The sequence below is a fragment of the Bufo bufo genome, chromosome 1 (assembly GCF_905171765.1).
Source record: "Bufo bufo chromosome 1, aBufBuf1.1, whole genome shotgun sequence".
NCBI classification, from domain to species: domain Eukaryota; kingdom Metazoa; phylum Chordata; class Amphibia; order Anura; family Bufonidae; genus Bufo; species Bufo bufo.
The window spans coordinates 609,740,655-609,764,260 of record NC_053389.1 but is presented as its reverse complement, the minus strand read 5'-3'; the positions used below and the strand labels follow the sequence as shown (position 1 = coordinate 609,764,260).

The 23,606-nt window shown below is 47.0% G+C and overlaps 1 protein-coding gene across 6 annotated transcripts in view; it reads right to left on the bottom strand.

Moving 5' to 3' along the window:
- Positions 1-23,606, bottom strand: part of HERC1 (HECT and RLD domain containing E3 ubiquitin protein ligase family member 1) — a 186,126-nt gene that overhangs the window by 71,020 nt on the left and 91,500 nt on the right. For all 6 annotated transcript variants that reach the window (XM_040413647.1, XM_040413648.1, XM_040413649.1 and 3 more), the window contains exons 29-38: positions 21,333-21,453; positions 14,468-14,705; positions 13,757-13,926; positions 11,295-11,450; positions 11,073-11,179; positions 9,368-9,478; positions 9,110-9,286; positions 8,528-8,767; positions 6,194-6,277; positions 5,593-6,104 (exon numbers count right to left, since the gene is read on the bottom strand). In XM_040413647.1, coding sequence (XP_040269581.1) covers positions 5,593-6,104; positions 6,194-6,277; positions 8,528-8,767; positions 9,110-9,286; positions 9,368-9,478; positions 11,073-11,179; positions 11,295-11,450; positions 13,757-13,926; positions 14,468-14,705; positions 21,333-21,453 — 1,916 coding nt within the window. The remainder of the gene's footprint in view (positions 1-5,592; positions 6,105-6,193; positions 6,278-8,527; positions 8,768-9,109; positions 9,287-9,367; positions 9,479-11,072; positions 11,180-11,294; positions 11,451-13,756; positions 13,927-14,467; positions 14,706-21,332; positions 21,454-23,606) is intronic.

Genomic DNA, 23,606 nt, shown 5'->3' with positions numbered 1-23,606 from the left:
AGCAGAACACATTAGGAAAGGCAATGATGAGGCAAATATGGAAAAAAGTCATTGAGGGTACATGAGGATGGAACACACTTTATATAAGGATTCAGCTAACCATCTGTGTCACTTATATTGCCATCTACAGACCATCAGGTGTAAAAAATAGAACTGCAACTGGAAAAATACAAACTAACAACTGGCTTTGTGGTCCGAGGAGAATGATACAGCAATAATCCAACATCACTGCCTAAAGGCTATGGACACCTTGGGGGCAATTTATTTTTATCATTGTATTGTACTCATTTTGGGCTAAAGTCATATTTTTTCAATTGGTCTTTATAAAAAATGTAAAGGGCTTGTCTTGCTCCAGCAATTGGCATTTATCATGTAGAGAAAGTTATTACAAGACACTTACTAATGTATTGTGATTGTCCATATTGCTTCCTTTGCTGGCTGGATTCATTTTTCCATCACATTATACACTGCTCGTTCCCAGGGGTTATGAGCACCCTGCAATCCCGCAGTGGTGGTCGTACTTCTACACTATAGGAAAAAGCACTGGAATCTCTGGTGGCCGGGACCATGGTAGCACACATAGGCACGCATGCGCAGTAGCTTCCATTCCGGCCACCTCATATCTGTGCTGCAGCGGTGGCCATAAGCCCTGGATATCAGCAGAGTATAATGTGATGGAAAAATGAATCCAGCCAGCAAAGGAGGCAATATGGACAATCACAATACATTAATAGGTGGCTTGTAATAACTTTATCTACATGATAAATGCCATTTGCTGAAGAGATACAACCCCTTTAACATTTTCCTCTATAGCTTTCACTTTCAGTGTATCTGCAGACTATTGCTTCACCCTTCTCAGTGAGGGCAGCTCTGAGGGCACAATCTATAGCACTTATCTCTGAACTCCTGACATCTCATAGACTCTCATTTGGGTCACTAAACCCAGAACAAAGAAAAATGAACAACCAACAAAACATAATATCCTTAGATGTCTGTCATTTCCTCTTGATTCATAAGCCATCACAATTGCAGACCATGAAAAATACCAGAAAAGCCGTGCATTGTTCTCTCCCCCCTGTGATGTTAGTGCACAGAAGCCAGGAAGTTTAGGAGGAGGGGGCTGGATTTAGTCTGGATAATTTTTGTCTACACAGTGAGTGTGGCCATTTTATTGGAAGGAATCTCCTAGTTACTAATAGTACAAAACAGATTTGGTAACAGCTTCAGCCATAGAACATACAGCTTAATAGCTCATCTGCCCAGTTACGCAATGATAATTCCATTCATTGCATAATTGTGCATACTTGGCTTTCAGCACCAAACTACATATATATTATGCACTCACGGTTGTACTGATATGACATTACATTTATGCAACATGGCCTCCATTATATCTCTGAAGAGTTATTACCCAGCTTTCCTAGTTACGTAGTGATAAATTCCTTTCATATAGCTAGACCAACTTGCTGTCCAGGGACCTGGAAAAGCTGGGTGACAAGACTGTAGAGCTACATTGGTGACAACAGATTACATTGCCCCGGTACCATATGATAGATTCACACAATGGATCAGGGCACTGTTGTGTGTATTTTATATTACCAATAAGCCCCATCACCGGTCTGAGGTTGTTTCGCAGCTTTCCCAGACTGCAGAATGCCACACCAGCCTGTTTATGAACTCTTAAATCCCCAGTATTTGTAGAACTCCTAGCTGGATTTGCTAGCCAGGAGACTGGAAAAGTTAAAAGTAAAGCCTCATGCAGACGACCATGGAACACAGTCCATGAGATACCGGACTGGCATTGCAGGAGCGCACGGCGTCAATAGTTGCTATGACGCCGTGCGCTTCGTGTCGCCGCTGCTGTACAGTAACACACTCGTATAGATCATACGAGTGTATTACTGTACTGCGGCACAATACGCACGGCGTCCTAGCAACCAAGGACGCCGTGTGCTTCTGCAATGCCAGTCCGGTATCTCACGGACCGTTTTCTCGGACGTCTGCATGAGGCTTTAGAATCCCAGTGACAAACCTTCTATAATGTAGAACAGCTAGTCAGATGTGTCATCCATTACATTAATCTTTATTTATCTTATTTTAGAATGGCATTTAGGGGATTTAGAAACAATTACCAGTTTTCCAATTATGGTCTCAAGTTACAATGGTTTCAACAAACAATGGTTGTCCCGGAACCAATTAATATAGTATCTTGAGGGAGAACTGTAATGCTTTTCCCCCGGCAGTTCAATCCCTGTTATATGTGGGCACTATAAGGTAACGCTGGCAGATCAGCCCTGTGCCTGCTATACAACATTATGAGGTTATGCTGGCAGATCCGCCCTGTGCCTGCTATACAGACAGTATGAGGTTATGCTGGCAGATCCGCCCTGTGCCTGCTATACAGACAGTATGAGGTTATGCTGGGAGAGCAGTCCTGTGCCTGCTATACGGACAGTATGAGGTTATGCTGGCAGAGAGGTCCTGTGCCTGCTATACAGACAGTATGAGGTTATGCTGGCAGAGCAGACCTGTGCTTGCTTTACAGACAATATGAGGTTATGCTGGCAGATCCGCCCTGTGCCTGCTATAGAGACAGTATGAGGTTATGCTGGCAGAGCAGACCTGTGCCTGCTATACAGACAGTATGAGGTTATGCTGGCAGATCCGCCCTGTGCCTGCTATACAGACAGTATGAGGTTATGCTGGGAGAGCAGTCCTGTGCCTGCTATACGGACAGTATGAGGTTTTGCTCGTAGAGCAGTCCTGTGCCTGCTATACAGACAGTATGAGGTTATGCTGGCAGAGCAGACCTGTGCTTGCTTTACAGACAATATGAGGTTATGCTGGCAGATCCGACCTGTGCCTGCTATACAGACAGTATGAGGTTATGCTGGCAGATCCACCCTGTGCCTGCTATACAGACAGTGTGAGGTTATGCTGTCAGAGCAGTCCTGTGCCTGCTATACAGACAGTATGAGGTTATGCTGGTAGATCTGCCCTGTGCCTGCTATACAGACAGTATGAGGTTATGCTGGCAGATCCGCCCTGTGCCTGCTATACAGACAGTATGAGGTTATGCTGTCAGAGCAGACCTGTGCCTGCTATACAGACAGTATGAGGTTATGCTGGCAGATCCGCCCTGTGCCTGCTATACAGACAGTATGAGGTTATGCTGTCAGAGCAGTCCTGTGCCTGCTATACAGACAGTATGAGGTTATGCTGGCAGAGCAGACCTGTGCCCGCTATACAGACAGTATGAGGTTATGCTGTCTGTATAGCAGGCACAGGACTGCTCTGACAGTATGAGGTTATGCTGGCAGATCCGCCCTGTGCCTGCTATATAGACAGTATGAGGTTATGCTGTCAGAGCAGTCCTGTGCCTGCTATACAGACAGTATGAGGTTATGCTGGTAGATCTGCCCTGTGCCTGCTATACAGACAGTATGAGGTTATGCTGGCAGATCCGCCCTGTGCCTGCTATACAGACAGTATGAGGTTATGCTGGCAGATCCGCCCTGTGCGTGCTATACAGACAGTATGAGGTTATGCTGGCAGATCCGCCCCGTGCCTGCTATACAGACAGTATAAGGTTATGCTGGCAGATCAGCCCTGTGCCTGCTTTACAGACAGTATGAGGTTACGCTGTCAGATCCGCCCTGTGCCTGCTATACAGACAGTATGAGGTTATGCTGGCAGATCCGCCCTGTGCCTGCTTTACAGACAGTATGAGGTTATAATGTCAGAGCAGTCCTGTGCCTGCTATACAGACAGTATGAGGTTACGCTGTCAGATCCGCCCTGTGCCTGCTATACAGACAGTATGAGGTTATGCTGGCAGAGCAGTCCTGTGCCTGCTATACAGACAGTATGAGGTTACGCTGTCAGATCCGCCCTGTGCCTGCTATACGGACAGTATGAGGTTATGCTGGCAGAGCAGACCTGTGCCTGCTTTACAGACAGCATGAGGTTACGCTGTCAGATCCGCCCTGTGCCTGCTATACAGACAGTATGAGGTTATGCTGGTAGATCTGCCCTGTGCCTGCTTTACAGACAGTATGAGGTTATAATGTCAGAGCAGTCCTGTGCCTGCTATACAGACAGTATGAGGTTACGCTGTCAGATCCGCCCTGTGCCTGCTATACAGACAGTATGAGGTTATGCTGGGAGAGCAGTCCTGTGCCTGCTATACGGACAGTATGAGGTTATGCTGTCAGAGCAGTCCTGTGCCTGCTATACAGACAGTATGAGGTTATGCTGGCAGAGCAGACCTGTGCCCGCTATACAGACAGTATGAGGTTATGCTGGCAGATCCGCCCTGTGCCTGCTATACAGACAGTATGAGGTTATGCTGTCAGAGCAGTCCTGTGCCTGCTATACAGACAGTATGAGGTTATGCTGTCAGAGCAGTCCTGTGCCTGCTATACAGACAGTATGAGGTTATGCTGGTAGATCTGCCCTGTGCCTGCTATACAGACAGTATGAGGTTATGCTGGCAGATCCGCCCTGTGCCTGCTATACAGACAGTATGAGGTTATGCTGGCAGAGAGGTCCTGTGCCTGCTATACAGACAGTATGAGGTTATGCTGGCAGATCAGCCCTGTGCCTGCTATACAGACAGTATGAGGTTATGCTGGCAGAGCAGTCCTGTGCATATTATGCAGACAGTGTAACGTAAGAGTGCATTTACAAGACACATTTTTAAAATCTGCCTTAAAAAAAAGCCATTTTTTAAAGATTGTTTTTTAAGACACATTTTTGACACTAACTTTTTTTTGAGTTGTAATCTTCAATGCAAAACTGCATTTTCTGCTCGTGGCTTTTGGCGCAAATCCACGTGAAAATAACCATGAGGATGCGCACAATGAGATTTTTTGCCTCTTCCTATTCATTTCAATGGGAGATTCAGCACAGATTCTATGCCAAGATAGGGCATGATGCTTCTTTTTTCCAGGCACAGTGTGAACCACGCTAGAAAAAAAAAAATCTTCCTATTGAAGTTAATGGGAGGAAGCATGAAGTCATCTTTTGCTGCCGATGCTCCTATCTCGAGAATACGGTCCCATTGGGCCGCAACTGTAAATGGAGAGGTGGCTGTGCATGCAGGGCTATCTTCATTCCCTTCAGTTCTGAAAATAGTCAAGTAAGTGTTCTTGCCGATATTTGGAACTCCCATAGAAGGGAATAGAGAGAGCTACGCATGTGTGGCCACTTATCCATTCACAGCGTCCCCAAGACAGGGCCAGGTTCTCAAAATGGGAGCAGGTCTTAGAGGTGGGACCCACACCAATCGGACATATATGGCATATACTGTCGATATGCCAGAAATGCCTCAGATAGGAATACCTCTTTAATTTACTATATGGTGTCACTGTAGTAAAAACGGAACACTTGCTGATGGGTTTCCTCCACAGATCATGGCTGAAGAGCATGTGTCCTAACAGTGGGACACTATGCAATCAGCTTAAGACCTACTAAAAAAAGAATTATAAAACAAAAATGCACTTCTTTTTCTTAGTAAAGAAAATATTTAAGACAACTGAAGATGAAGATATAGCAGTAGTACTTAGAAGCAGAAGATAAGAAATACTCATACCTGATGGTTATCTCTGCCTCATCCCATTGAACTTTGGCAGAAGTACTGCCCTCCTTCACTACACCCAAGAGAGTGGCATGACGACCCGTCTGCTTATGAACACATCTGCCACCCACCCTAAGTCCTGTGTCCACTCCTCCAATGACAGCCAAAACAGGCCACACATCCACGCACAGAGTCTTCAACTGGGTTTCACCCAGCTCTGCCAATCCATGTCTTGCATGCTTCACCTTCTCTTCCTCCTTCTCATCACGGACTTCATGTTCTTCCCTACTCTGGACCGACCGACTTTTCTTTAACTTGGTGCCTGCTTCTCTCAGACAACCTTTGATTTTCTGCAAACGCTCCACCATCTTTTTGTTAATGCAGTGGGTCCAACGTTCAGTACGATGTAATATTCGGAGAAGCTGTACACTTGACTCAGCCAGGACAGTGGCTACAGGACTACAGATGGGATCCCCTGGTAATAAGTCTCTTGGAGTGCCTCTCATTTGCATATCACAAATCTTTACCTAAAGCACAAAACACCTCTATTAACCTGTTATGCATTTAATTGTGTGTTTAATGCGCAAAAACTAAATTACATGGATTCTAAATGTACCTTCTCTCCAGGATTACTACTGTAAAACATTACACAAGGGTACAGCTCTGCCGCATCAATATCTTCAAATGCAAGTTTGGGTTCCTGTGAGTGAGATAACAAAAAATACTGTGTAACCTTTCTAAACGTTTACATATAGTAATCCGTCATAAATAAAAATGCAGTTATAGAAGAGATATAAAGCCCTTCTTAAAGGGGTTGTCAGAGTTATGAAAAAAAATTATATAGCACTGAAAATCTGATGGGTAGCAATATATAACTAAGCTAAGCAAGTTTTATGCAAAAAAAATAATATATATCTCCTCATTTCCCTGGTTCTTTTCTTGCCCTATGTTTACATGCAAAAAAAAAACAATATCTGCCCCTCCCCCTGCACTGCTAAGGGAGTGGATACAAGAGCTGCCCTGAGTGACACGTCTGCCTGCTGGGAGAATCAGCAGCATGTTGTATGTGTAGGACTACAAGTCCCAGCTGTATAATGACACTGCTAACATGGACGGTTCCCCCCCAGGAAATAATGGGGGGGGGGGGGGGCCAGGTATGGTGAAATCCCCACCAGCGGCAGCGCAGCGGGGCAATGTGTGCGGCAGCGGCGGGGCACTGAGATGAGTGCTTCCATTGTGGAAGCGATCATCTCCATAGTGATCTGTTTGTATCAACGTCCTCAGGACAGCGATACAAACAGAAGGCTGTGGGGAAGAGCAGAGGAGAGGTGTGTCCCTTTCCTGTTCCTCCGATAGGCTGCCGGCACTAGGCCGGCAGCCTATCAGAGGCGGGCGTAGGCGGCGCAACGACGTCATCACGCCGCCTGAGCCATAAAGCGCGGGACACAGGCCGGAAGAGGCCTGCATCGCATCGCTCCAAAGAGGTAAGTATAAGTGTTAATTTTTTTTAAAATATATACAATCGTTTTACTGGAACATGATTGGGGGGGCCGGGCCCTGTTACTACTGGCACATGATTTTTTTTGGGGGGGGGGGGGGGGGGCCTGTTATTACTGGCACATGAATGGGGGGGTGGGGGGGGGTGGTCCTGTTATTACTGGCACATGATTGGGGGGGGCCCTGTTATTACTGGCACATGATTGGGGGGGGCCCTGTTATTACTGGCACATGATTGGGGGGGATGTTATTACTGGCTGATGAGAGGCGCTGGGGGGGCTGCTGGAGAGGCGCTGGGGGCTGCTGGAGAGGCGCTGGGGCTCTTATCTGAGGTCTGATTGGGGGTCATTCATATTGGGGTCTGAGCTGAGGTGTGATCTGAGGTCTTATTAACATTGGGGATCTTATTGGGGCTGTTAGCTGAGGTCTGATTAACATTGGGGGACTGATTGGTGGTCTGACCTGAGGTGTAATGAAAAATATTTTTTTCTTATTGTGCCCACTTCCAGCCCGGAGCCCAGCTGCCCAGAGCACTGATCCGGAGCAGCTTGGAGAAAAAGGCCTCACAGTCTCCCACACTCCTTCTGCCCGGCCAAGCCAGCCAGCACCCCTGAGGCCAAGCCAGCCAGCACCCCTGAGTCTTCAGAACTGTAAGTAAATTATATATAAGGGAAGATTATTGTTTCGGCGGGAAAGGGGGGGGGGGGGGGGGGGCGGAGTACCCGGAATAACTGAATTTCTGTGACCTGATAAACAAAGAACTGTTCCTTTTGCATATTTTTCACACACACACCTGCTGCCCACATTATGATGCTCTCTCTTATTTCAGAATCTGTCATTAATGTGTTAATATGCTGTAGTATGGGAATATTATTTGGGGATAGTCTGTAGTATATGATATTTTAATCCTTGCAGTCAGCAAAGAATCCAATGTATTCATGGGCCGCAGTCCATGGAAAAAAAATGATATTCAAAGGAGATCTTTATTTAAATATCCTTAAAACAAGAAATAGCAGGACAAGCACACCTCCTGCGCATTTCGGATATAAAGACAATCGTCAGTACTCATGACATGATTTTGATGATTGGATTTTATCTACTGGGATACTGAATTCCTTTTCCTATTTTATTCATGAACTGTGTGTTGCCCTAACATGTCCATGCATAACAGAGCGAGGCACGGACTCCCTCTGCCCTGTAGCCACTAATTGACAGCTTTCTCCCTGTTATTGTGTATAGAGGTTGCATATAATGAATGCATTAAACTTCTCACTGGCAGCAAGTATTTAGATTTAAGTTCTCAAAACCTACTACATATTAAAGTGTTAGACCAGCATAAAGTGTCCAAAATCAGCATGTTAGTCACTACTTTATGCTACCCTCCAGACAAGACATAATAGGGGAGACAGGTTCATTTTAAAATTATAGGTAATACAAACCAGCATCATTTTACCTCTCCATTTTTACCAAATGACACGGTACGGGCTTCCATGTCAAGGACACAGGTGATGAAGTCTCCCTGAGTAAAGCTAGGTAAGGTCAGAGTCTGCTCTCCATTGTGATACAGGTTGCCACTGTATGCTCGGTATAGCCACATATCCGAGGTGGTTCGGTGATTGAAGTCATGCACAGGCCACCGGGAAACACCAACACATGTACCCTCATTGCCACGATTCTCTTTCACGATATAAAACTAAAAAGAACTCAGTAAGATGACTTGCTTATCAAGAGAAGATTGCAATGCACTAATCATCATCACTCATTTAAATAAAATAAATTTTATAGCATGAATCAAAACAATGAAAAATAAATAGGCCAGTGACAAAGAAACCTGGCCAAATACCGGAAGAATACATTGTTACAGATGCAAGCAAAGTAGCCAAAGTTTCTTCCTTCCATTCTGATCATTACACTCTAACCCTGCACATTCAAGATGTCTTTGCCATCTCTACTTCTCTATATGTAACTGTATCGTATATGTTCCTTTTTTTTCCTTTGTATTTGCCCCATAATCCAGAATTTTTATTACTCATACCTTCCACTGATAGCAGCCTGACGTGACTCCAGTTGACGCCAGGCCATAGCCTTTGCCACCACTTCCATGGGTTAGAATTTGGCCATTTTCCACAAGGCAACACTGGGCTTTCTCAGGATCAAAGGAAACCTCCTGAATAGGAAGATCTTCCTCCTCCTCTTCCAGTTCCCCTTGCTTCTGTAAGGCGAGCAAAAACTGATGCATTTTGTATTATATGAAGCTTTTAACTTACCATTTTAAAAAATCAACCTGAACTACCTGTAGTCTTGATTCTTGCTCTTTCTCCTTCAGTTGATGAGAATGTTTAGCCTGAGCGATGGGTGTTTCCCACATACAGTCTGAAAGGAGAGAGAAGAGTCGCTCTACCACCTGAAAATGCAAAAGTAGAAAGTTAATGTTCAAATCACAAACACATAGGGATCATTTATCAAATTGATGTAAAGCAGAACTAGCTTAGTTTCCCATAGCAACCAATCAGATTCCACCTTTCATTTTGGACAGCTCCTTTTGAAAATGAAAGGTGGAATCTGATTGGTTGTTATGGGAAACTAAGCCAGTTCTACTTTACACCAGTTTGATAAATAACCCCATATTCTCTGATTTATAAATGTTGTAACTTTCCCCTGTATTTACTACCCTGGTATGAAGCTCACACACATTTCATTGCATAACTGCAAAGATCTTCCTTTAGTTGTATTGAGATTATGCAAAATAAACCAGGAATTCTAAATACAGTTATAAAGGAAACCGCAATTGTACCCAACGTACAAGAATCATGATAAATACAAGGGCGCATTTACATGAGCAGATATTCGAGCCAACACTCTCTAGACCTTGTAAACGTGACAGCGATGAGCCCACACACTAGCAACACTTGTTTGCCAGCTGATATGACCATTTATGTGGCACATGAAATCATCATCTGTTGCCAACACATTGTCCTGTGTGAACAGGGATGTGCGGCTGACAAACAATGAAACAAACGTCGTAACGATCATTCATCCCCATACAGCAGCGATGATTGCTTGAAAATGCTTCTAAACAAGTAGATAATAAGTCGGGCATAAATGTTCCTATGGATGTTTGTTCCCGATAATTCCCCATCGGCCTGTGTAACCTGCACTTGTGTGCAAACAGTCTTATTTTTCTATATTTCTATAAGTGATTTTATTATATTTGCACATAACTTGACTAAAAAGTGTTCATTGAACAAAAAAAAAAAAATTTCTGGCAAGTTTACATTATTACCATAGCAAGTTAAATTCATCACAGATTAGGGCTTCTCATTCTTTTTCTATTGAGGCCCTAACAGTGAGAACATTGTGATTCATGTGCCTCACAAGTTATACAAGCCATGCAAAAATATAACATTTAGGGCTCATGCACACGCCCGTTTTTTGTCCATGTCCGTTCCGGTTTTTTCTGTGGCATGTATGTGGAACCATTTATTTCACTAGGGCCACAAAAAAACAGAAATGACTCAGTGTGCATTCCGTGTTCATATGTCCGCTCCGCAAAAAAAATAGAACATGTCCTATTCTTGTCCGTTTTGCGGACAAGGACAGGCATTGTTACAATGGATCCGCAAAAAAAAAAATGGATGCAACACGGAAGTCACACAAATGTTATCCGTTTTTTATTTGCTGATCTGTGTTTTGCGGACTGCAAAATACATACGGTTGTGTGCATGAGCCCTTATCCTGCATCATTTATTTGCCTTTGGGGTAAATTATGTTGCCAAGCTGGACAAATACTTTGATCACTTTTGTCACAGTGTGCACCTCACCATCAGGCCTGCGAGACAGCAGGCCTCTTAGTCTGAGAAGCACTTGACGTATATGGCTTATGTGCTCCAAATAAAACAGCTTCAGCAACAGCAAAGCTTCAATTGCAGGTACCTGGGAATGTTAGAACCACTTGGGATAGATAATTGTATTCAGTGAACCAGTCAGAGAAACTATACCTGAGCCATCTGGTCATCATCCACGCCGGACTCACATGCAGGCAGAACAGCCTCTAGGACATGTAGGGCCAGAAGTCTTGTCCTTAGGTTTCCTACAAGTGGGACACCTGCAGAACAAGATTCCAGATTACTACTAAAAATTCTAATAAGACCGGCACTATGAAGCCCATAACAGTAACATATTATAACACCGCAATTTAGTACACGCAATGTAAATTATACCTGAGCTGCATTTCTGAGAAGCAATATTCAGCAAGACTTCTGTCCATTTGGGAGATGCCATCTTAGACTGAATAGCCTTAGAAGACACCACTCTGCGTAAAAAGACTAAAAAGTCTCCAAGATGAAGCTCTGCGGTGCGTTGCTTCCTGAGTGTGGCTGGAAGAAAAGAACTAGGTTACATTCCCAAATCTCTGCTGTATAACAATGTTCAAATTGCATTTAGCAGACCACATGTACAGCAAGTACTACTGAAGACTTATTTCTTTATTCCTACTTGCTTATATAGCACCGTACACTTCAGTCCTCATTTCCAATGAGGCTCAGAATCTAATTTCCCATTTCAGACTCTATGGTCAATTTAACCCCTTTGCACACCTTTTTATAACTGTATGTCATAGGTGCTCAAGGAATCTATGGAGCGGGCTTAGGGCAGAGTGAGCGGTATACCCAACAGGTGCCAGCTGTGTCACACAGCTGACATATGCTTACAGTGTCTGTTTAACCCCTCAGATACTAGGGTCAATAGTGCCTGTGGCATTTGAATAGTTAGACAAAGGGAGGGGGGATCTCGCTGTCCCCCTGTGACATACTCGCAGGGTGTTGAGAGGTGTCATGGCCCTCAGGTGCCTCATGAATCGCTGTGATCATAGTGACCTGCAGAATAAGGTTATCATGCCATTTCTCCCACAAAACTAGGCATGTATGGCCATCTGTTTCGGGGACAAATAGTGGCCTTAGGCTTTGCTCATATAGACTAAAAATTAAAATGACAACTGGAGCAATAACTTGAGAATCATTCTTTAATGCAGTGGTCCCCAACCTTTTTTGCACCAAGGACCAGTTTCATGCAAGACAATTTTTCCAGGGACCGGGTGGGGATAGGGGGGGGGGGATTTATGGGGGTGCTGGTCAGCGCAGACTGATTCACGCACACGACAAAACGCAAGGTGCATATTAAAATATATAACACTATATAACGATTACATTTATTATTTAAATGTGACTCCAAAAAAAAGTATTGCAACACCAATTCGATACCATGATAAAATAAAAATTTGCCCTTGTCCTGTGGGCGTCTCCTTCTCCTAGGCTGTAGCGCTGGCCAATCGCAGCGCACAGCTCACAGCCTGGGAGGTTTTTTTCTCCCAGGCTGTGAGCTGTGCGCTGCGATTGGCCAGCGCTACAGCCTAGGAGAAGGAGACGCCCACAGGACAAGGGCAGATACCGCCTACTATAACTTACTGAGAGAAGATACCGGAGGGCATAACGGGAGAACGGAGCGGCGCCCAGGGATAATAGTAAGTGCAGTGAGACCCCCGGGCGCCGCTCTCCATGTCAGCATACTTAGTTCACAATGTTTTTCCAGGTGAAAGGTCCTCTTTAACCACATGTTGCATGGGGTTAACGTGTGAGTATTTTTTTATTTTTACTTTTTGCAAAGTATCAATTGCCCATTATGTGAGGAGGTACTTGATGGGGGTCACTTACTATTAATGTGAAGCAAATAGAGGTCTAAATTGATAAAGTCATGTGCCTCATATTAATAGTAACACCAGCAAGTACTTCCTGACATAATGGACATTGAGCAGCATGGGGTTAATGTGTGGGTTGGTGTTCGGTACTACAGTATGATAAGGTTACTGGCTATTAATGTGAGGCACATGGAGTCTAAATTGATGAAACTAGGTGCCACATATTAATAGCAACCTCGTCAAGTACCCCGCTTAACATAATGGACAACATGGGGTTAATAGCATCAGGTACATGCTGTTAATATGGGGCACATTGTTTTATCAATTTGGACATGCATGTGCCTCACATTAATAGTAAGAAACCTCATTATGTGTACCTCACATTAATGGTTAACCCAATGTTCCCCATTATTTAATGAGGTGCTTGGGGGCCACATACTTTTAATCTGAGGTACATAGTCGTACTAATGTAATAGCACCATGTATATCAGAGTAATAATAGGTGACCCCATCTGTGGGACAGTGTGTGGGTACCTGCGCTTTTCAGATCACTAATGGCTGGGGACTGGTCTGAGAACACAAGAGTCAGGAGGAGGAGGCTGCCGTTCGCCAAGCACAAGCTGAGACGGCGCAGCGGTAAATCCTACGCCGTCCCTCCTCCTACTTTAATATTAGACACATTCATTGGTGGCAGTGGTGCAGCGCCTTAGAGCCATCTCATTGTATTGGGCTCTGCAGCGGCCGCGTCATAGGAGGGATTCCCTCCGTCCCTCCTTCTCCACTGATTTTGGCAGGATGTACGCGTCGGGCGCGCATGCGCCTGGCGTCTGCGCTCCTCTCTCCTCTGCGGCCCGGCAAACTATCTCCCAGGGCCCGGTTCTGGGCCACGGCCCGGCGGTTGGGGACCGCTGCTTTAATGCATAACTCTTGATGGGGACTCAAATGAAACAGGATTCGGAGTTGGGAAAACTTTCAAAATGCAGCGGTTACCTCTGAAGTCCTTTCTTTCACTCTCTCCTAGAATCTCCGATTTCTTTTCTTCCTCATTTTCACCAAACATAGGCACGACTCCAGCCTGAGAAAGAAGGTTCTTTAGCTGGCTACAGAGCAGGTCCAAAAGTGACTGCACCACCTTCGGGCTTAGCTTATCAGCATACGTCCTATAAAGAAACAGCCATCCATGTATAAACTGGCATTCAGCATAAATGCAGAATTTGCTCTTATAACAATAATCTTTATTTATATAGCACAAACATATTCCGCAGCGCTTTACAATCAAAAGGTTCATGTACAAACAAGAACATTCATTGCATACAACAAACAAGTCAACAATTAAAACAAGAGGCCAGTGACTGGTTGAATAGGTCACGTTGTGTGAGAGGCCTTGAAGGGGTATTTCAGCTTTGTTCACTTTTTCCCTAAATTTACAGCTCAGGCTGCTCTAACTGTTGAAAAATCTTGCTCCTCGGCTTCCTTCTGAAGTCTTCTGCACGGACGGGGTCATGTGCACGACTGTTGACAATGACTGGCAGTTGCATATCCTTAAGCGGCACATGACCCAGAAGTGATGTGCCGCTTGGGGACACATCACCGTTGAAGCCAGTCATTGGCTTGCAGTGGCACATGTGTAAAGGATGGAGACTGAATAATAAAGCTCATTTTAAAACAAATGCTAAAAACTAATAGCTTAAAAATACTTACCCTGTAGTAATTGCAAGGATTTGGAGCAGCCTAGTACTAGCTACTTTAAGTGCAGTGCTCAGTTGAGAAACTCCAGACTTGGGAAGTAGCTGGAGAGGTTGTCCAAGCATCGTTTCAGTGCCACAGAGTTGGGAAAGAACACTAAGCAGGCCAGTCGAAATTGCAAGAGAGACATCCACTGGCTGATAACGAACACTAAGAGCAAAAATGGTCACCAACAGGAGGCGTTGCTGAGCTTCTGTAATAAGAAAAATGGCTTATAAATATACTATTGTTGATCCACAATACTTTACTGAATAAGTACACTGACTACATGGAATTATAACATATAATCATGCAAGTGGTTTTTAGGGCAAAAAGCTTATTCATTATAGAATGCAATGTTATACAATGTTTTAATAACGAGATTTTTGTATAACTTACCAGTAAAATCTCTTTCTCGCTCTTCCTTGGGGGACACAGGAAACCTTGGGTATAGCTCAACTCCCTAGGAGGCGTAACACTAAGTGAAAACTGTTAAGCCCCTCCTCCAGCAGCTATACCCTCAGCCTGGAGAGAGAGACTACCAGTTGCGTGTCCAAGTAGTGAAAAAAGGCAATGACCAACCATGTGAAACCAAACAAGTCAACCACCCGACAGGGGCAACTAAACCGTAACGGTAAACTAGAACAATGGGTGGGTGCTGTGTCCCCCAAGGAAGAGCGAGAAAGAGATTTTACTGGTAAGTTATACAAAAATCTTGTTTTCTCGCCCAATTCCTTGGGGGACACAGGAAACCTTGGGACGTTCGAGAGCAGTCCAAGAGGGGAGGTACTACAGCCCAAGGCGAAAACCACCGGAGGTATCAAGAAACCGCCGCCTGCAAGACCAGGCGACCCAAAGCAGCATCCGCCGATGCATAGGTGTTCACCCTGTAGAACTTGGTGAAGGTGTGCAAGGAAGACCAAGTGGCCGCCTTACACAGTTGTTCAGCCGAAGCCCGATGTCTCTGAGCCCAAGAGGCACTGACCGCTCTGGTAGAATGAGCGGTAACACCAAAAGGCGGCTCCTTGCCCTTGGCGCGACAAGCCTCGGCAATAGCCATCTTGATGAAGCGGGCAATAGACACCCTGGACGCCGCCAACCCCTTGCGCGGAGCTTCCGGAACCACAAAAAGAGTCCGTGCGCCGAAAAGGTCCGGTGACCGCCAGGTAAATCTTCAGGGCCCTAACAACATCCAAGCGGTTAAGCTCCCGTTCTCGAGGGTGAGAAGGAGACTGACAAAGGGAAGGGAGGACGATGTCCTCATTGAGGTGAAAGGCGGAGAACACCTTCGGGAGGAAGGAAGGAACCGGACGGAGAACAGCCTTATCCTGGTGGAAGACCAAAAGGGGCTCAGTACAAGAAAGTGCCGCCAATTCAGACACCCGTCGAAGGGACGTGATGGCCACAAGGAAAATAACCTTGCAGGACAAAAGGCGAACAGAGACCCTTCGTAACGGCTCGAAGGGGGAGGACTGGAGCGCCGAGAGCACAACATTAAGGTCCCAGGGTGGAATGGGAAAGCGATACGGGGATACAGAGTGAGCGACTCCCTGGATAAAGGTTTTAACAGGTCCGAGAGGGGCCAAAGGACGCTGGAAGAGGATGGAAAGCGCAGAGACCTGACCCTTTAACGAGCCGAGACCCAGACCCAGGTCCAGGCCAGACTGTAGGAAGGACAGGATCGTGGGAAGGGGAAAAACGGGAGGATGAGGATGAACATCCAGATTTTCGAAAAAACCTAGGTAAGACCGCCAAGTCCGGTAGTAAATCCTGGATGATGCCGACTTCCGTGCGTGGATCATGGTACGAACCACATCCGCCGAAAAACCCAGTCGCGTTAAAACTGCGGTCTCAATAGCCATGCCGTTAAACGTAGCGACCCTAAATGCTGGTGGAAGATCGGCCCTTGAGAGAGAAGGTCTTCTCTTAGAGGCAGTGGCCAAGGCGCATCTCCCAGGAGCAGCATTAGGTCGACGTACCAAGGCTGGCGAGGCTAATCCGGGGCTATCAGGATCGTAGGTATGCCCTCTGTCGCGATTTTCCGGAGAACCCGTGGCAGAAGGGGGAGGGGCGGAAACACATACAGGAGGGAAAATTCTGTACACGGAAGAACGAGAGCGTCGGCGCCGTACGCCCTCGGGTCCTTGAACCTGGACAGGAAGGTGGGGAGCTTGTGGTTGAACCTGGAGGCCATGAGATCCATATCCGGACGACCCCAACGGAGGCAAATAGACTCGAACACGTCGGGATGCAGAGACCACTCGCCCGGGTCGATCGTGGTCCGGCTGAGGAAGTCCGCCGCCCAGTTTTCCACACCCGGCATGTAAATTGCTGACAGTGCCGGAACATGAGTTTCCGCCCAGCGGAGGATGTGAGACACTTCCCGCATAGCTTCTGCGCTGCGAGTGCCCCCCTGATGATTTATGTACGCCACAGCCGTGGCGTTGTCCAACTGGACAGGGACGGGAAGGCCCTGAAGCAGGGGAGTCCAGTGCCGGAGCGATAGGAGAATCGCCCTCAGTTCCAGAATGTTTATCGGCAGCTTGGACTCCCGATGGAGACCAAATGCCCTGGACGGACCGGGGAGGAAACACCCCCCCCCCCCCAACCCTGCAGACTGGCGTCGGTGGTGACCACCAACCAGGTCATCGGCAGAAAGGATTTTCCCTGGAGGGGGGGTCCGTAAACCACCAGAGGAGGGAGGTCTGAACAGGGGGAGATGGGAGGAAGGGCCGGTCCAGACTCTCCAGGGACTTGTCCCAGGCAGACAGGATCGCCGTCTGGAAGATGCGGGAGTGATATTGCGCGAACGGGATCGCTTCGAAGCAGGACACCATCTGTCCCAATACGCACATGCTGGACCGGAAGGACGGACGGCGGTGGAGAAGAAGGGTCCGAACCGAACTGTGAAGGGTTAGACGCATTTCCGGCGGGAGGCGAACCTCCGCCGCTTCTGTATCCAGCAGCATCCCCAGGAAGACGAGCTGTCTGGAAGGGGTAAGCGAAGACTTGGGAAGGTTGATAATCCAACCGAACCGCTCCAGGGTTTGCAGCCTAAGGTCCACGCTGGTGGACGTCTGGGAAAAGGAAGGCGCCTTGATGAGCAGATCGTCCAAGTAAGGAAGTAGAAAAACACCCCTGGAGCGGAGCAAGGCCAGGACAGGGGCTAGGATATTGGTGAACACCCGAGGAGCCGTCGCCAAGCCGAAGGGGAGGGCGACAAACTGATAGTGGTTGTTCCCCACCGCAAAGCGAAGGAAACGCTGGTAACACCGAGCGATCGGGACGTGAAGGTAAGCATCCTGGATGTCGATAGACGACAGAAACTCCCCTTTTTCCAGAGAAGCCAACACTGATCGGAGGGACTCCATCCTGAACCGGCGAAGACGGAGAAACCGGTTTAACCGTTTGAGGTCCAATATCGGTCTCACCGAACCTCCCTTTTTGGGGACCACAAAAAGGTTCGAGTAGAACCCCTGGAATCTGTCCCTTGGCGGAATGGGAGTAATCACTCCCTTGTCCAGAAGGGTGCGAATGGCTTCGGAGAAGGCGGCCGCACACTGGGGGTCCCTCGGGCACGGGAGCGAAAGAAGCGATTCGGAGGAACGGACGCAAATTTGATTTTGTATCCGAACGACAATCTCGAGTGCCCAGGCGTTGGAGACGTGTGCCTGCCAGATGTCCCTGAAAAGGAGGAGGCGGCCCCCCAGCCGGGTGGGTGCGGGCGCACCTTCAGGCAGGGGTCTGCTTGGCCGAGGATGGGCAAGCAGGTTGGGACTTACGCCAGGAGGGCAGAGTCAGAAAAAACTGCTTTTTACGTCTATCCTGGGAGGGATTAGAGGACGGACCGGTCGCGGGTAGAGGGCCGGAGGACCTGTGGGAGGACCTAACACGAGAGAAACCAGGACGGCCTCGAGTGGTGCTCTTGGTCCTAGGTTGGGGAAGATGGGTGCTCTTCCCCCCCCCCCGTGGCTTTAGAAATGAGCTCATCCAAGCGGGTCCCGAATAAACGGGAACCCGCGAAGGGAAGTCCAGCAAGAAACAGTTTTGAAGTGGCATCCGCCGTCCAAACTTTTAGCCAACGTTCCCTCCTGATCGAAACTGCCAGAGCAGAGGAACGAGCAATGAGTGCACCCGCATGAAGTGAGGCCTCACAAATGAATTTTCCTGCCAGAACAACGAGCTGCGTTAAAGAACGGAGGTCCTGAAGAGAGACGTCCGAATCAAGTTCCTGGTCCAGTTGGGAAGCCCATTCCGAGACCGCCTTTCTGGTCCAGGCAGAAGCGAAGACTGGTCTGAGGGCTGAACCGGAGGCGGCAAATATGGCTTTTGTAAGGGATTCCATGCGACGGTCTTCAGTGGACTGAAGAGAGGAGCCGTCCGCCACAGGAACGGCCGTGCTTTCAGACAAGCGGGCCACGGGAGGGTCGAGCTTAGGTGGAGACGCAATCCGCTGGGAAGGCATAACAGATATCCAACTTCTTAGGGGGAGTAAAATGGGCATCGGGCGGGTCCAAGCCTTAGAGACCACCGAAGAGAAGTCGGCATGGAGGGGGAAAACCGTGGATGCCTGTTTGGGGCGGAAAAAGGACACACCGGCCTCGTCAGTGCTGGGAGGGTCGTTGTGAATTTTAAAGGTGTCGCGAATATTGGTAATGAGGTGACCCACAGCAGAGGCTAGCTTGGACGGCAACGCCGAGTCCATGTCCCAATCCGAATCCACCAGTTCTCCCTCAGAGGGCATGTCCTGTGAGGAGGAGGGAGCCGACTGAGTCCGCACCCGCGGAGGAGACAGGGACGCATCTGAGGAAGACGCGCACTCTGCCCTGGGGCGCTTCTGGAGGTGCCTGGCCCTGGAGGCATCACTGGGAGCGAGGGACCCAGACGGATCAGCAGAAGTAGCGGACCCGGGGGGTACGACTGGGGGTGTAGCAGACTGCGCGGCAGGCTGTGTGTCAACAAGGCAGCCCACAACATGAGTAAGACTTTCCACGGCCTGGGACAGGGATCTCGCCCAATCAGGTGGATCCAAGGAAACAGGGGGCGGCACAGAAAGTGGCGGACCCTGTATTGGGGCCTGGCATGCAGAGCAGTGCGGGTCTGATTGCCCCAGTGGAAAGGGTGCTTCACAGGCTGTGCAGGCGTGATACCAGGGCCTAGAGGCCCCTGAGGGGTCAGACATGTTGGTGGTGATAAGGTTGTGGGAAACTGTCCAGGCTAGGGGCTGGTGCCAGGAGGGGTTAACAGTCCTACCAGACGAAGTTAGGCAGTGCGGCAGCAGCAGGAGCAGCAACAGTGGCAGGAGGGATCCAACGACGTCACAGAAGAGACAGCAGCGGTGGCGAGGCTCTTGTGGAAGGCGGGAATGAGAAGGGAAGCAGGAAGCCTTAGGGTGTGCAGGAGAGGGAAGGACAATTTCCTTGTTGATATGGAAGTCAGTGACCACCTTTGGGAGAAAAGAAGGAACGGGCCGGAAAACCGCTTTATCCTTAGGAAGAACCAGGAAGGGCTCTCTGCAGGAGAGCGCCACCAACTCGGACACCCGTCTGATGGATGTGATAGCTACAAGGAAAACTACCTTCCAGGACAGGAGTCGGAGTGAAATCTCCCACAAGGGCTCAAAGGGGGAAGCCTGGAGCGCTGAGAGGACTAAATTCACATCCCAAGGCGGTAGAGGAGGACGGTACGGAGGAACCGTATGTGCCACGTCCTGAAGGAAGGTTCTTACAGGCCCCAGGGGGGCCAGAGGGCGCTGGAAAAGGATAGAAAGCGCCGACACCTGACCCTTCAAAAGAACTAAGGGCCAGACCAAGGTCCAACCCTGATTGTAGGAAGGACAGGACCGTGGGGAGAGAAATACGAAGTGGGGGAATGTTCCGGGTTTCTCAGAAACCCAGGAAAGACCTCCAGGTCCTGTAATAGATCCTGGACGATGCAGGCTTCCTGGCCTGAATCATGGTGTGGATGACATCCGCCGAAAAACCTTCTTCGCGTCAGAATGGCGGTTCAATAGCCACGCCGTCAAACCGATCCCTGCGAAAGAAGGTAGTCTCTGAGTAGCAGTGACCAAGGGACGTCTCCTAGAAGGAGAACGAGGTCAGCGTACCACGCGCGACGGGACCAATCCGGCGCAACTAGGATTGTTGGAATGCCCTCCATCTTGATCTTCTGTAGAACCCTGGGAAGGGGGGGGAACGTAAAGGAGGGAGAACGCCTGCTGGGGGATATCAGGGCGTCCACGCCGCATGCTTCCAGATCTCTTGCTCGGGATAGAAGGGTGGGAAGCTTTGCTTAGATAAGGTTAGCACACCCAGGACCAATGGGAAGGATTCCCTGTAGAAGGAGGGATGTGGTGGGCGCCACAGCCCACCAGTCGGGACCGGAACATGTCTGGAAATGGAAGGCCACAAAGAATACCCCGTGCAATGCAGTTGAGGGAAATGTAGTAACGTAGGAGCTACCAAGGCTTGCAGGGTGGCTATGAACCATGAGCCAGAGGAGGAAGACAGAAGGAGAAGAAGAGGCTAGGTGTAAGCCCATTCCCCATCTAAGACTGGCGCTATACAGAAGTAGCCAAGGATTTAGTGGCTGTGCAAAACCTCTGCCTGAGGAGGAAGCCAGGCAATACATATTGCTAGCCCCATACCCCAGCAGAGGAGGTGGCCACCCACCTAGTGTCAACGCCTCCTAGAGGACATAGCTATACCCACGGTTCTTGTGTCCCCCAATGAATATGGGCGAGAAATAAAGATATTGGGAGGAGTTTCTAAATCAGAGAATTCTTTATAATGGTCCGTACTACAGAAAAGCTTACTTTCACAAAGACACTGAAAGAACTTACCCACATGGTGTTTGTTTGTCTGCAGAGCCCGGTCTAGAGTGGCAGACAGCTGCTGATAGATTTTGTGAACAGCTTTCTGGATCTCAATCTGTATGCTCCTTTTTGAAGCCCGTATTCCATCCTATAGAAAATAAACATGAAACGCATGAAACATAAATAGGCAACATGTCAATCATAATTTGTTTGGTCCTTAATAGGTTTTAATGATTCATTTGGTCACTGTTATAAATGACAGACACCAGCAGGAAAATGTAAAGTTTGCACAGGTAACACACTAAAGATGGATGGACAGATAGATTTTACGAACCTGCACCTAGAAATCTAGTTATAGTAATAAAGGACTTTATGTTATGTATTCTGCTGTGCTACTGAATTAGCGATATATATTTTTTTGATCTATGAACTTTTGAATAACCATTGGCTTGCTGGAAAACAACGAAAGACATAATATCTTGAAGACTCTACACAAGGACCGAGTTTCCTTTATGGATACTGCAGTTAGCCTCTATTTACAATGAGAATAATAAAAGGAGGATAATATAGAGCTTTGCTGCTATAAAAATGGTTTAATGGAAAAACAACAACATAAAACAATAAAAGCTAAGATAAATAAATGAGTAACAGTGCAACGCATTTCAAGAGTGTGCTGCTGTCTTTCTCAATCACATAAAACAGTATAAAAACTTCTGCAATAAACACCTCCAAACAAGAAATGATATACTGAGATTGAAGCCAAGATACACATACTGATTAAAGGGGTTGTCCGCTTTTGTTATATGGATGACCTATTCTCAGTGTTTGGGCTCTGAGCAAGTGGCATTTATCATGTAGAGAAAGTTAATACAAGGCACTTACTAATGTATGGTGATAGTCCATATTGCCTCCTTTGCTGGCTGGATTCAATTTTCCATGCACTGCTTGTTTACATGGTTGTGACCACCCAGCAGTGGTGGCCGTGCTTGCACACTGTAAGAAAAAAAAAAAGCACCAACCTCTCTGGTGGCCGGGGCCGTGGGAGCGCACACAGGCTAGCGCTTTTTCCTATAGTGTGCAAGCATGGCCACCTCTGCTGGATTGCAAGGTGGTCGTAACCATGGAAACGTGATGGAAAAATTGATCCAGCCAGCAAAGAAAGCAATCTGGATAATAACAATACATTTGGAAGTGCTTTGTATTAACTTTCTCTGCGTGATGAATGCTATTTGCTGAAATGAGAGAATCCCTTTAACCCTTTCAATATTGGATCATGTTGAGGAATTCTCCAATGTTTTGTTAGATTTTTTAAAATCTGTACATGCGCATGTACAGATTAGAGAAATTCTAACAAAACAGTGGCGAAGTCTTCAAAATGATCCAATATTGAAAGGATTAAAGAGAACCTATGCACATTAGTCTATTTTTTCAGCTCTGCGCATTATAGTACAATCCCAGCAGAGGGCGCTAGTTACTGTCTTATGACAATATACAGTAGTTAGAGTATAGGATGAAATCACATTACAAATTATTTTTGGTAACCATATACCTCAGTGTAACAATTTAAAGTTCCCGGTGTTCACATTTAACAGGACTATTTGAAACAGTCTTGGTCGACGTTTACACAGACGTAGACAACTGTATGCCTAAACATCCGCCATTGTGATAACAACAGGAAATAAAAAATGTGGATGGTAGTGTCCCTTTTTCAACCTACGTGCGAATAGTCTATCTTTTTTTTCTCTTTTACAAAAATGGGTAGATGATTTTCTGGATAATTTTTTAATTCGTTCAATGTATTCTGCTACCTGTCCTGTAAGCAAGGTTAACAGCCTCACTTGACTTTCTTAGTAAGACCATTCACTCCAACCAGAGAGAAACCCCCCCCTTCCGCAGAGTCAATTAGACCATCAAACATTACACTGTTAAGTGCAATGCTCTTCTATGGGCATCTTTATCTAGGTCTATCAAGAGAACAAAAGAGCTGTCATACTGTTATCCCAATTCTACATATACTATTATCATGATTACCCTTCAGATACGATTTTCCTCTCCTAGCAGCAGTAAACTAACAAGGGATTACCTATCTATACTGGAGGCTTTAATATTTGTGCTGACTGCTACAGGAGGACAATGATTTGTTTTAATTTTCAATGACATAATAGTGCCGAAATGAAAAAAAAAAAAAAAATTTTTTTTTTTAAGCTAATAGAATTTAAATATACCCCTTTTTCATAAAAGTGTCCCTTTAAGTATATGACCAGCCCAATATGTTTTGGTTACATTCACACGTCACATAAA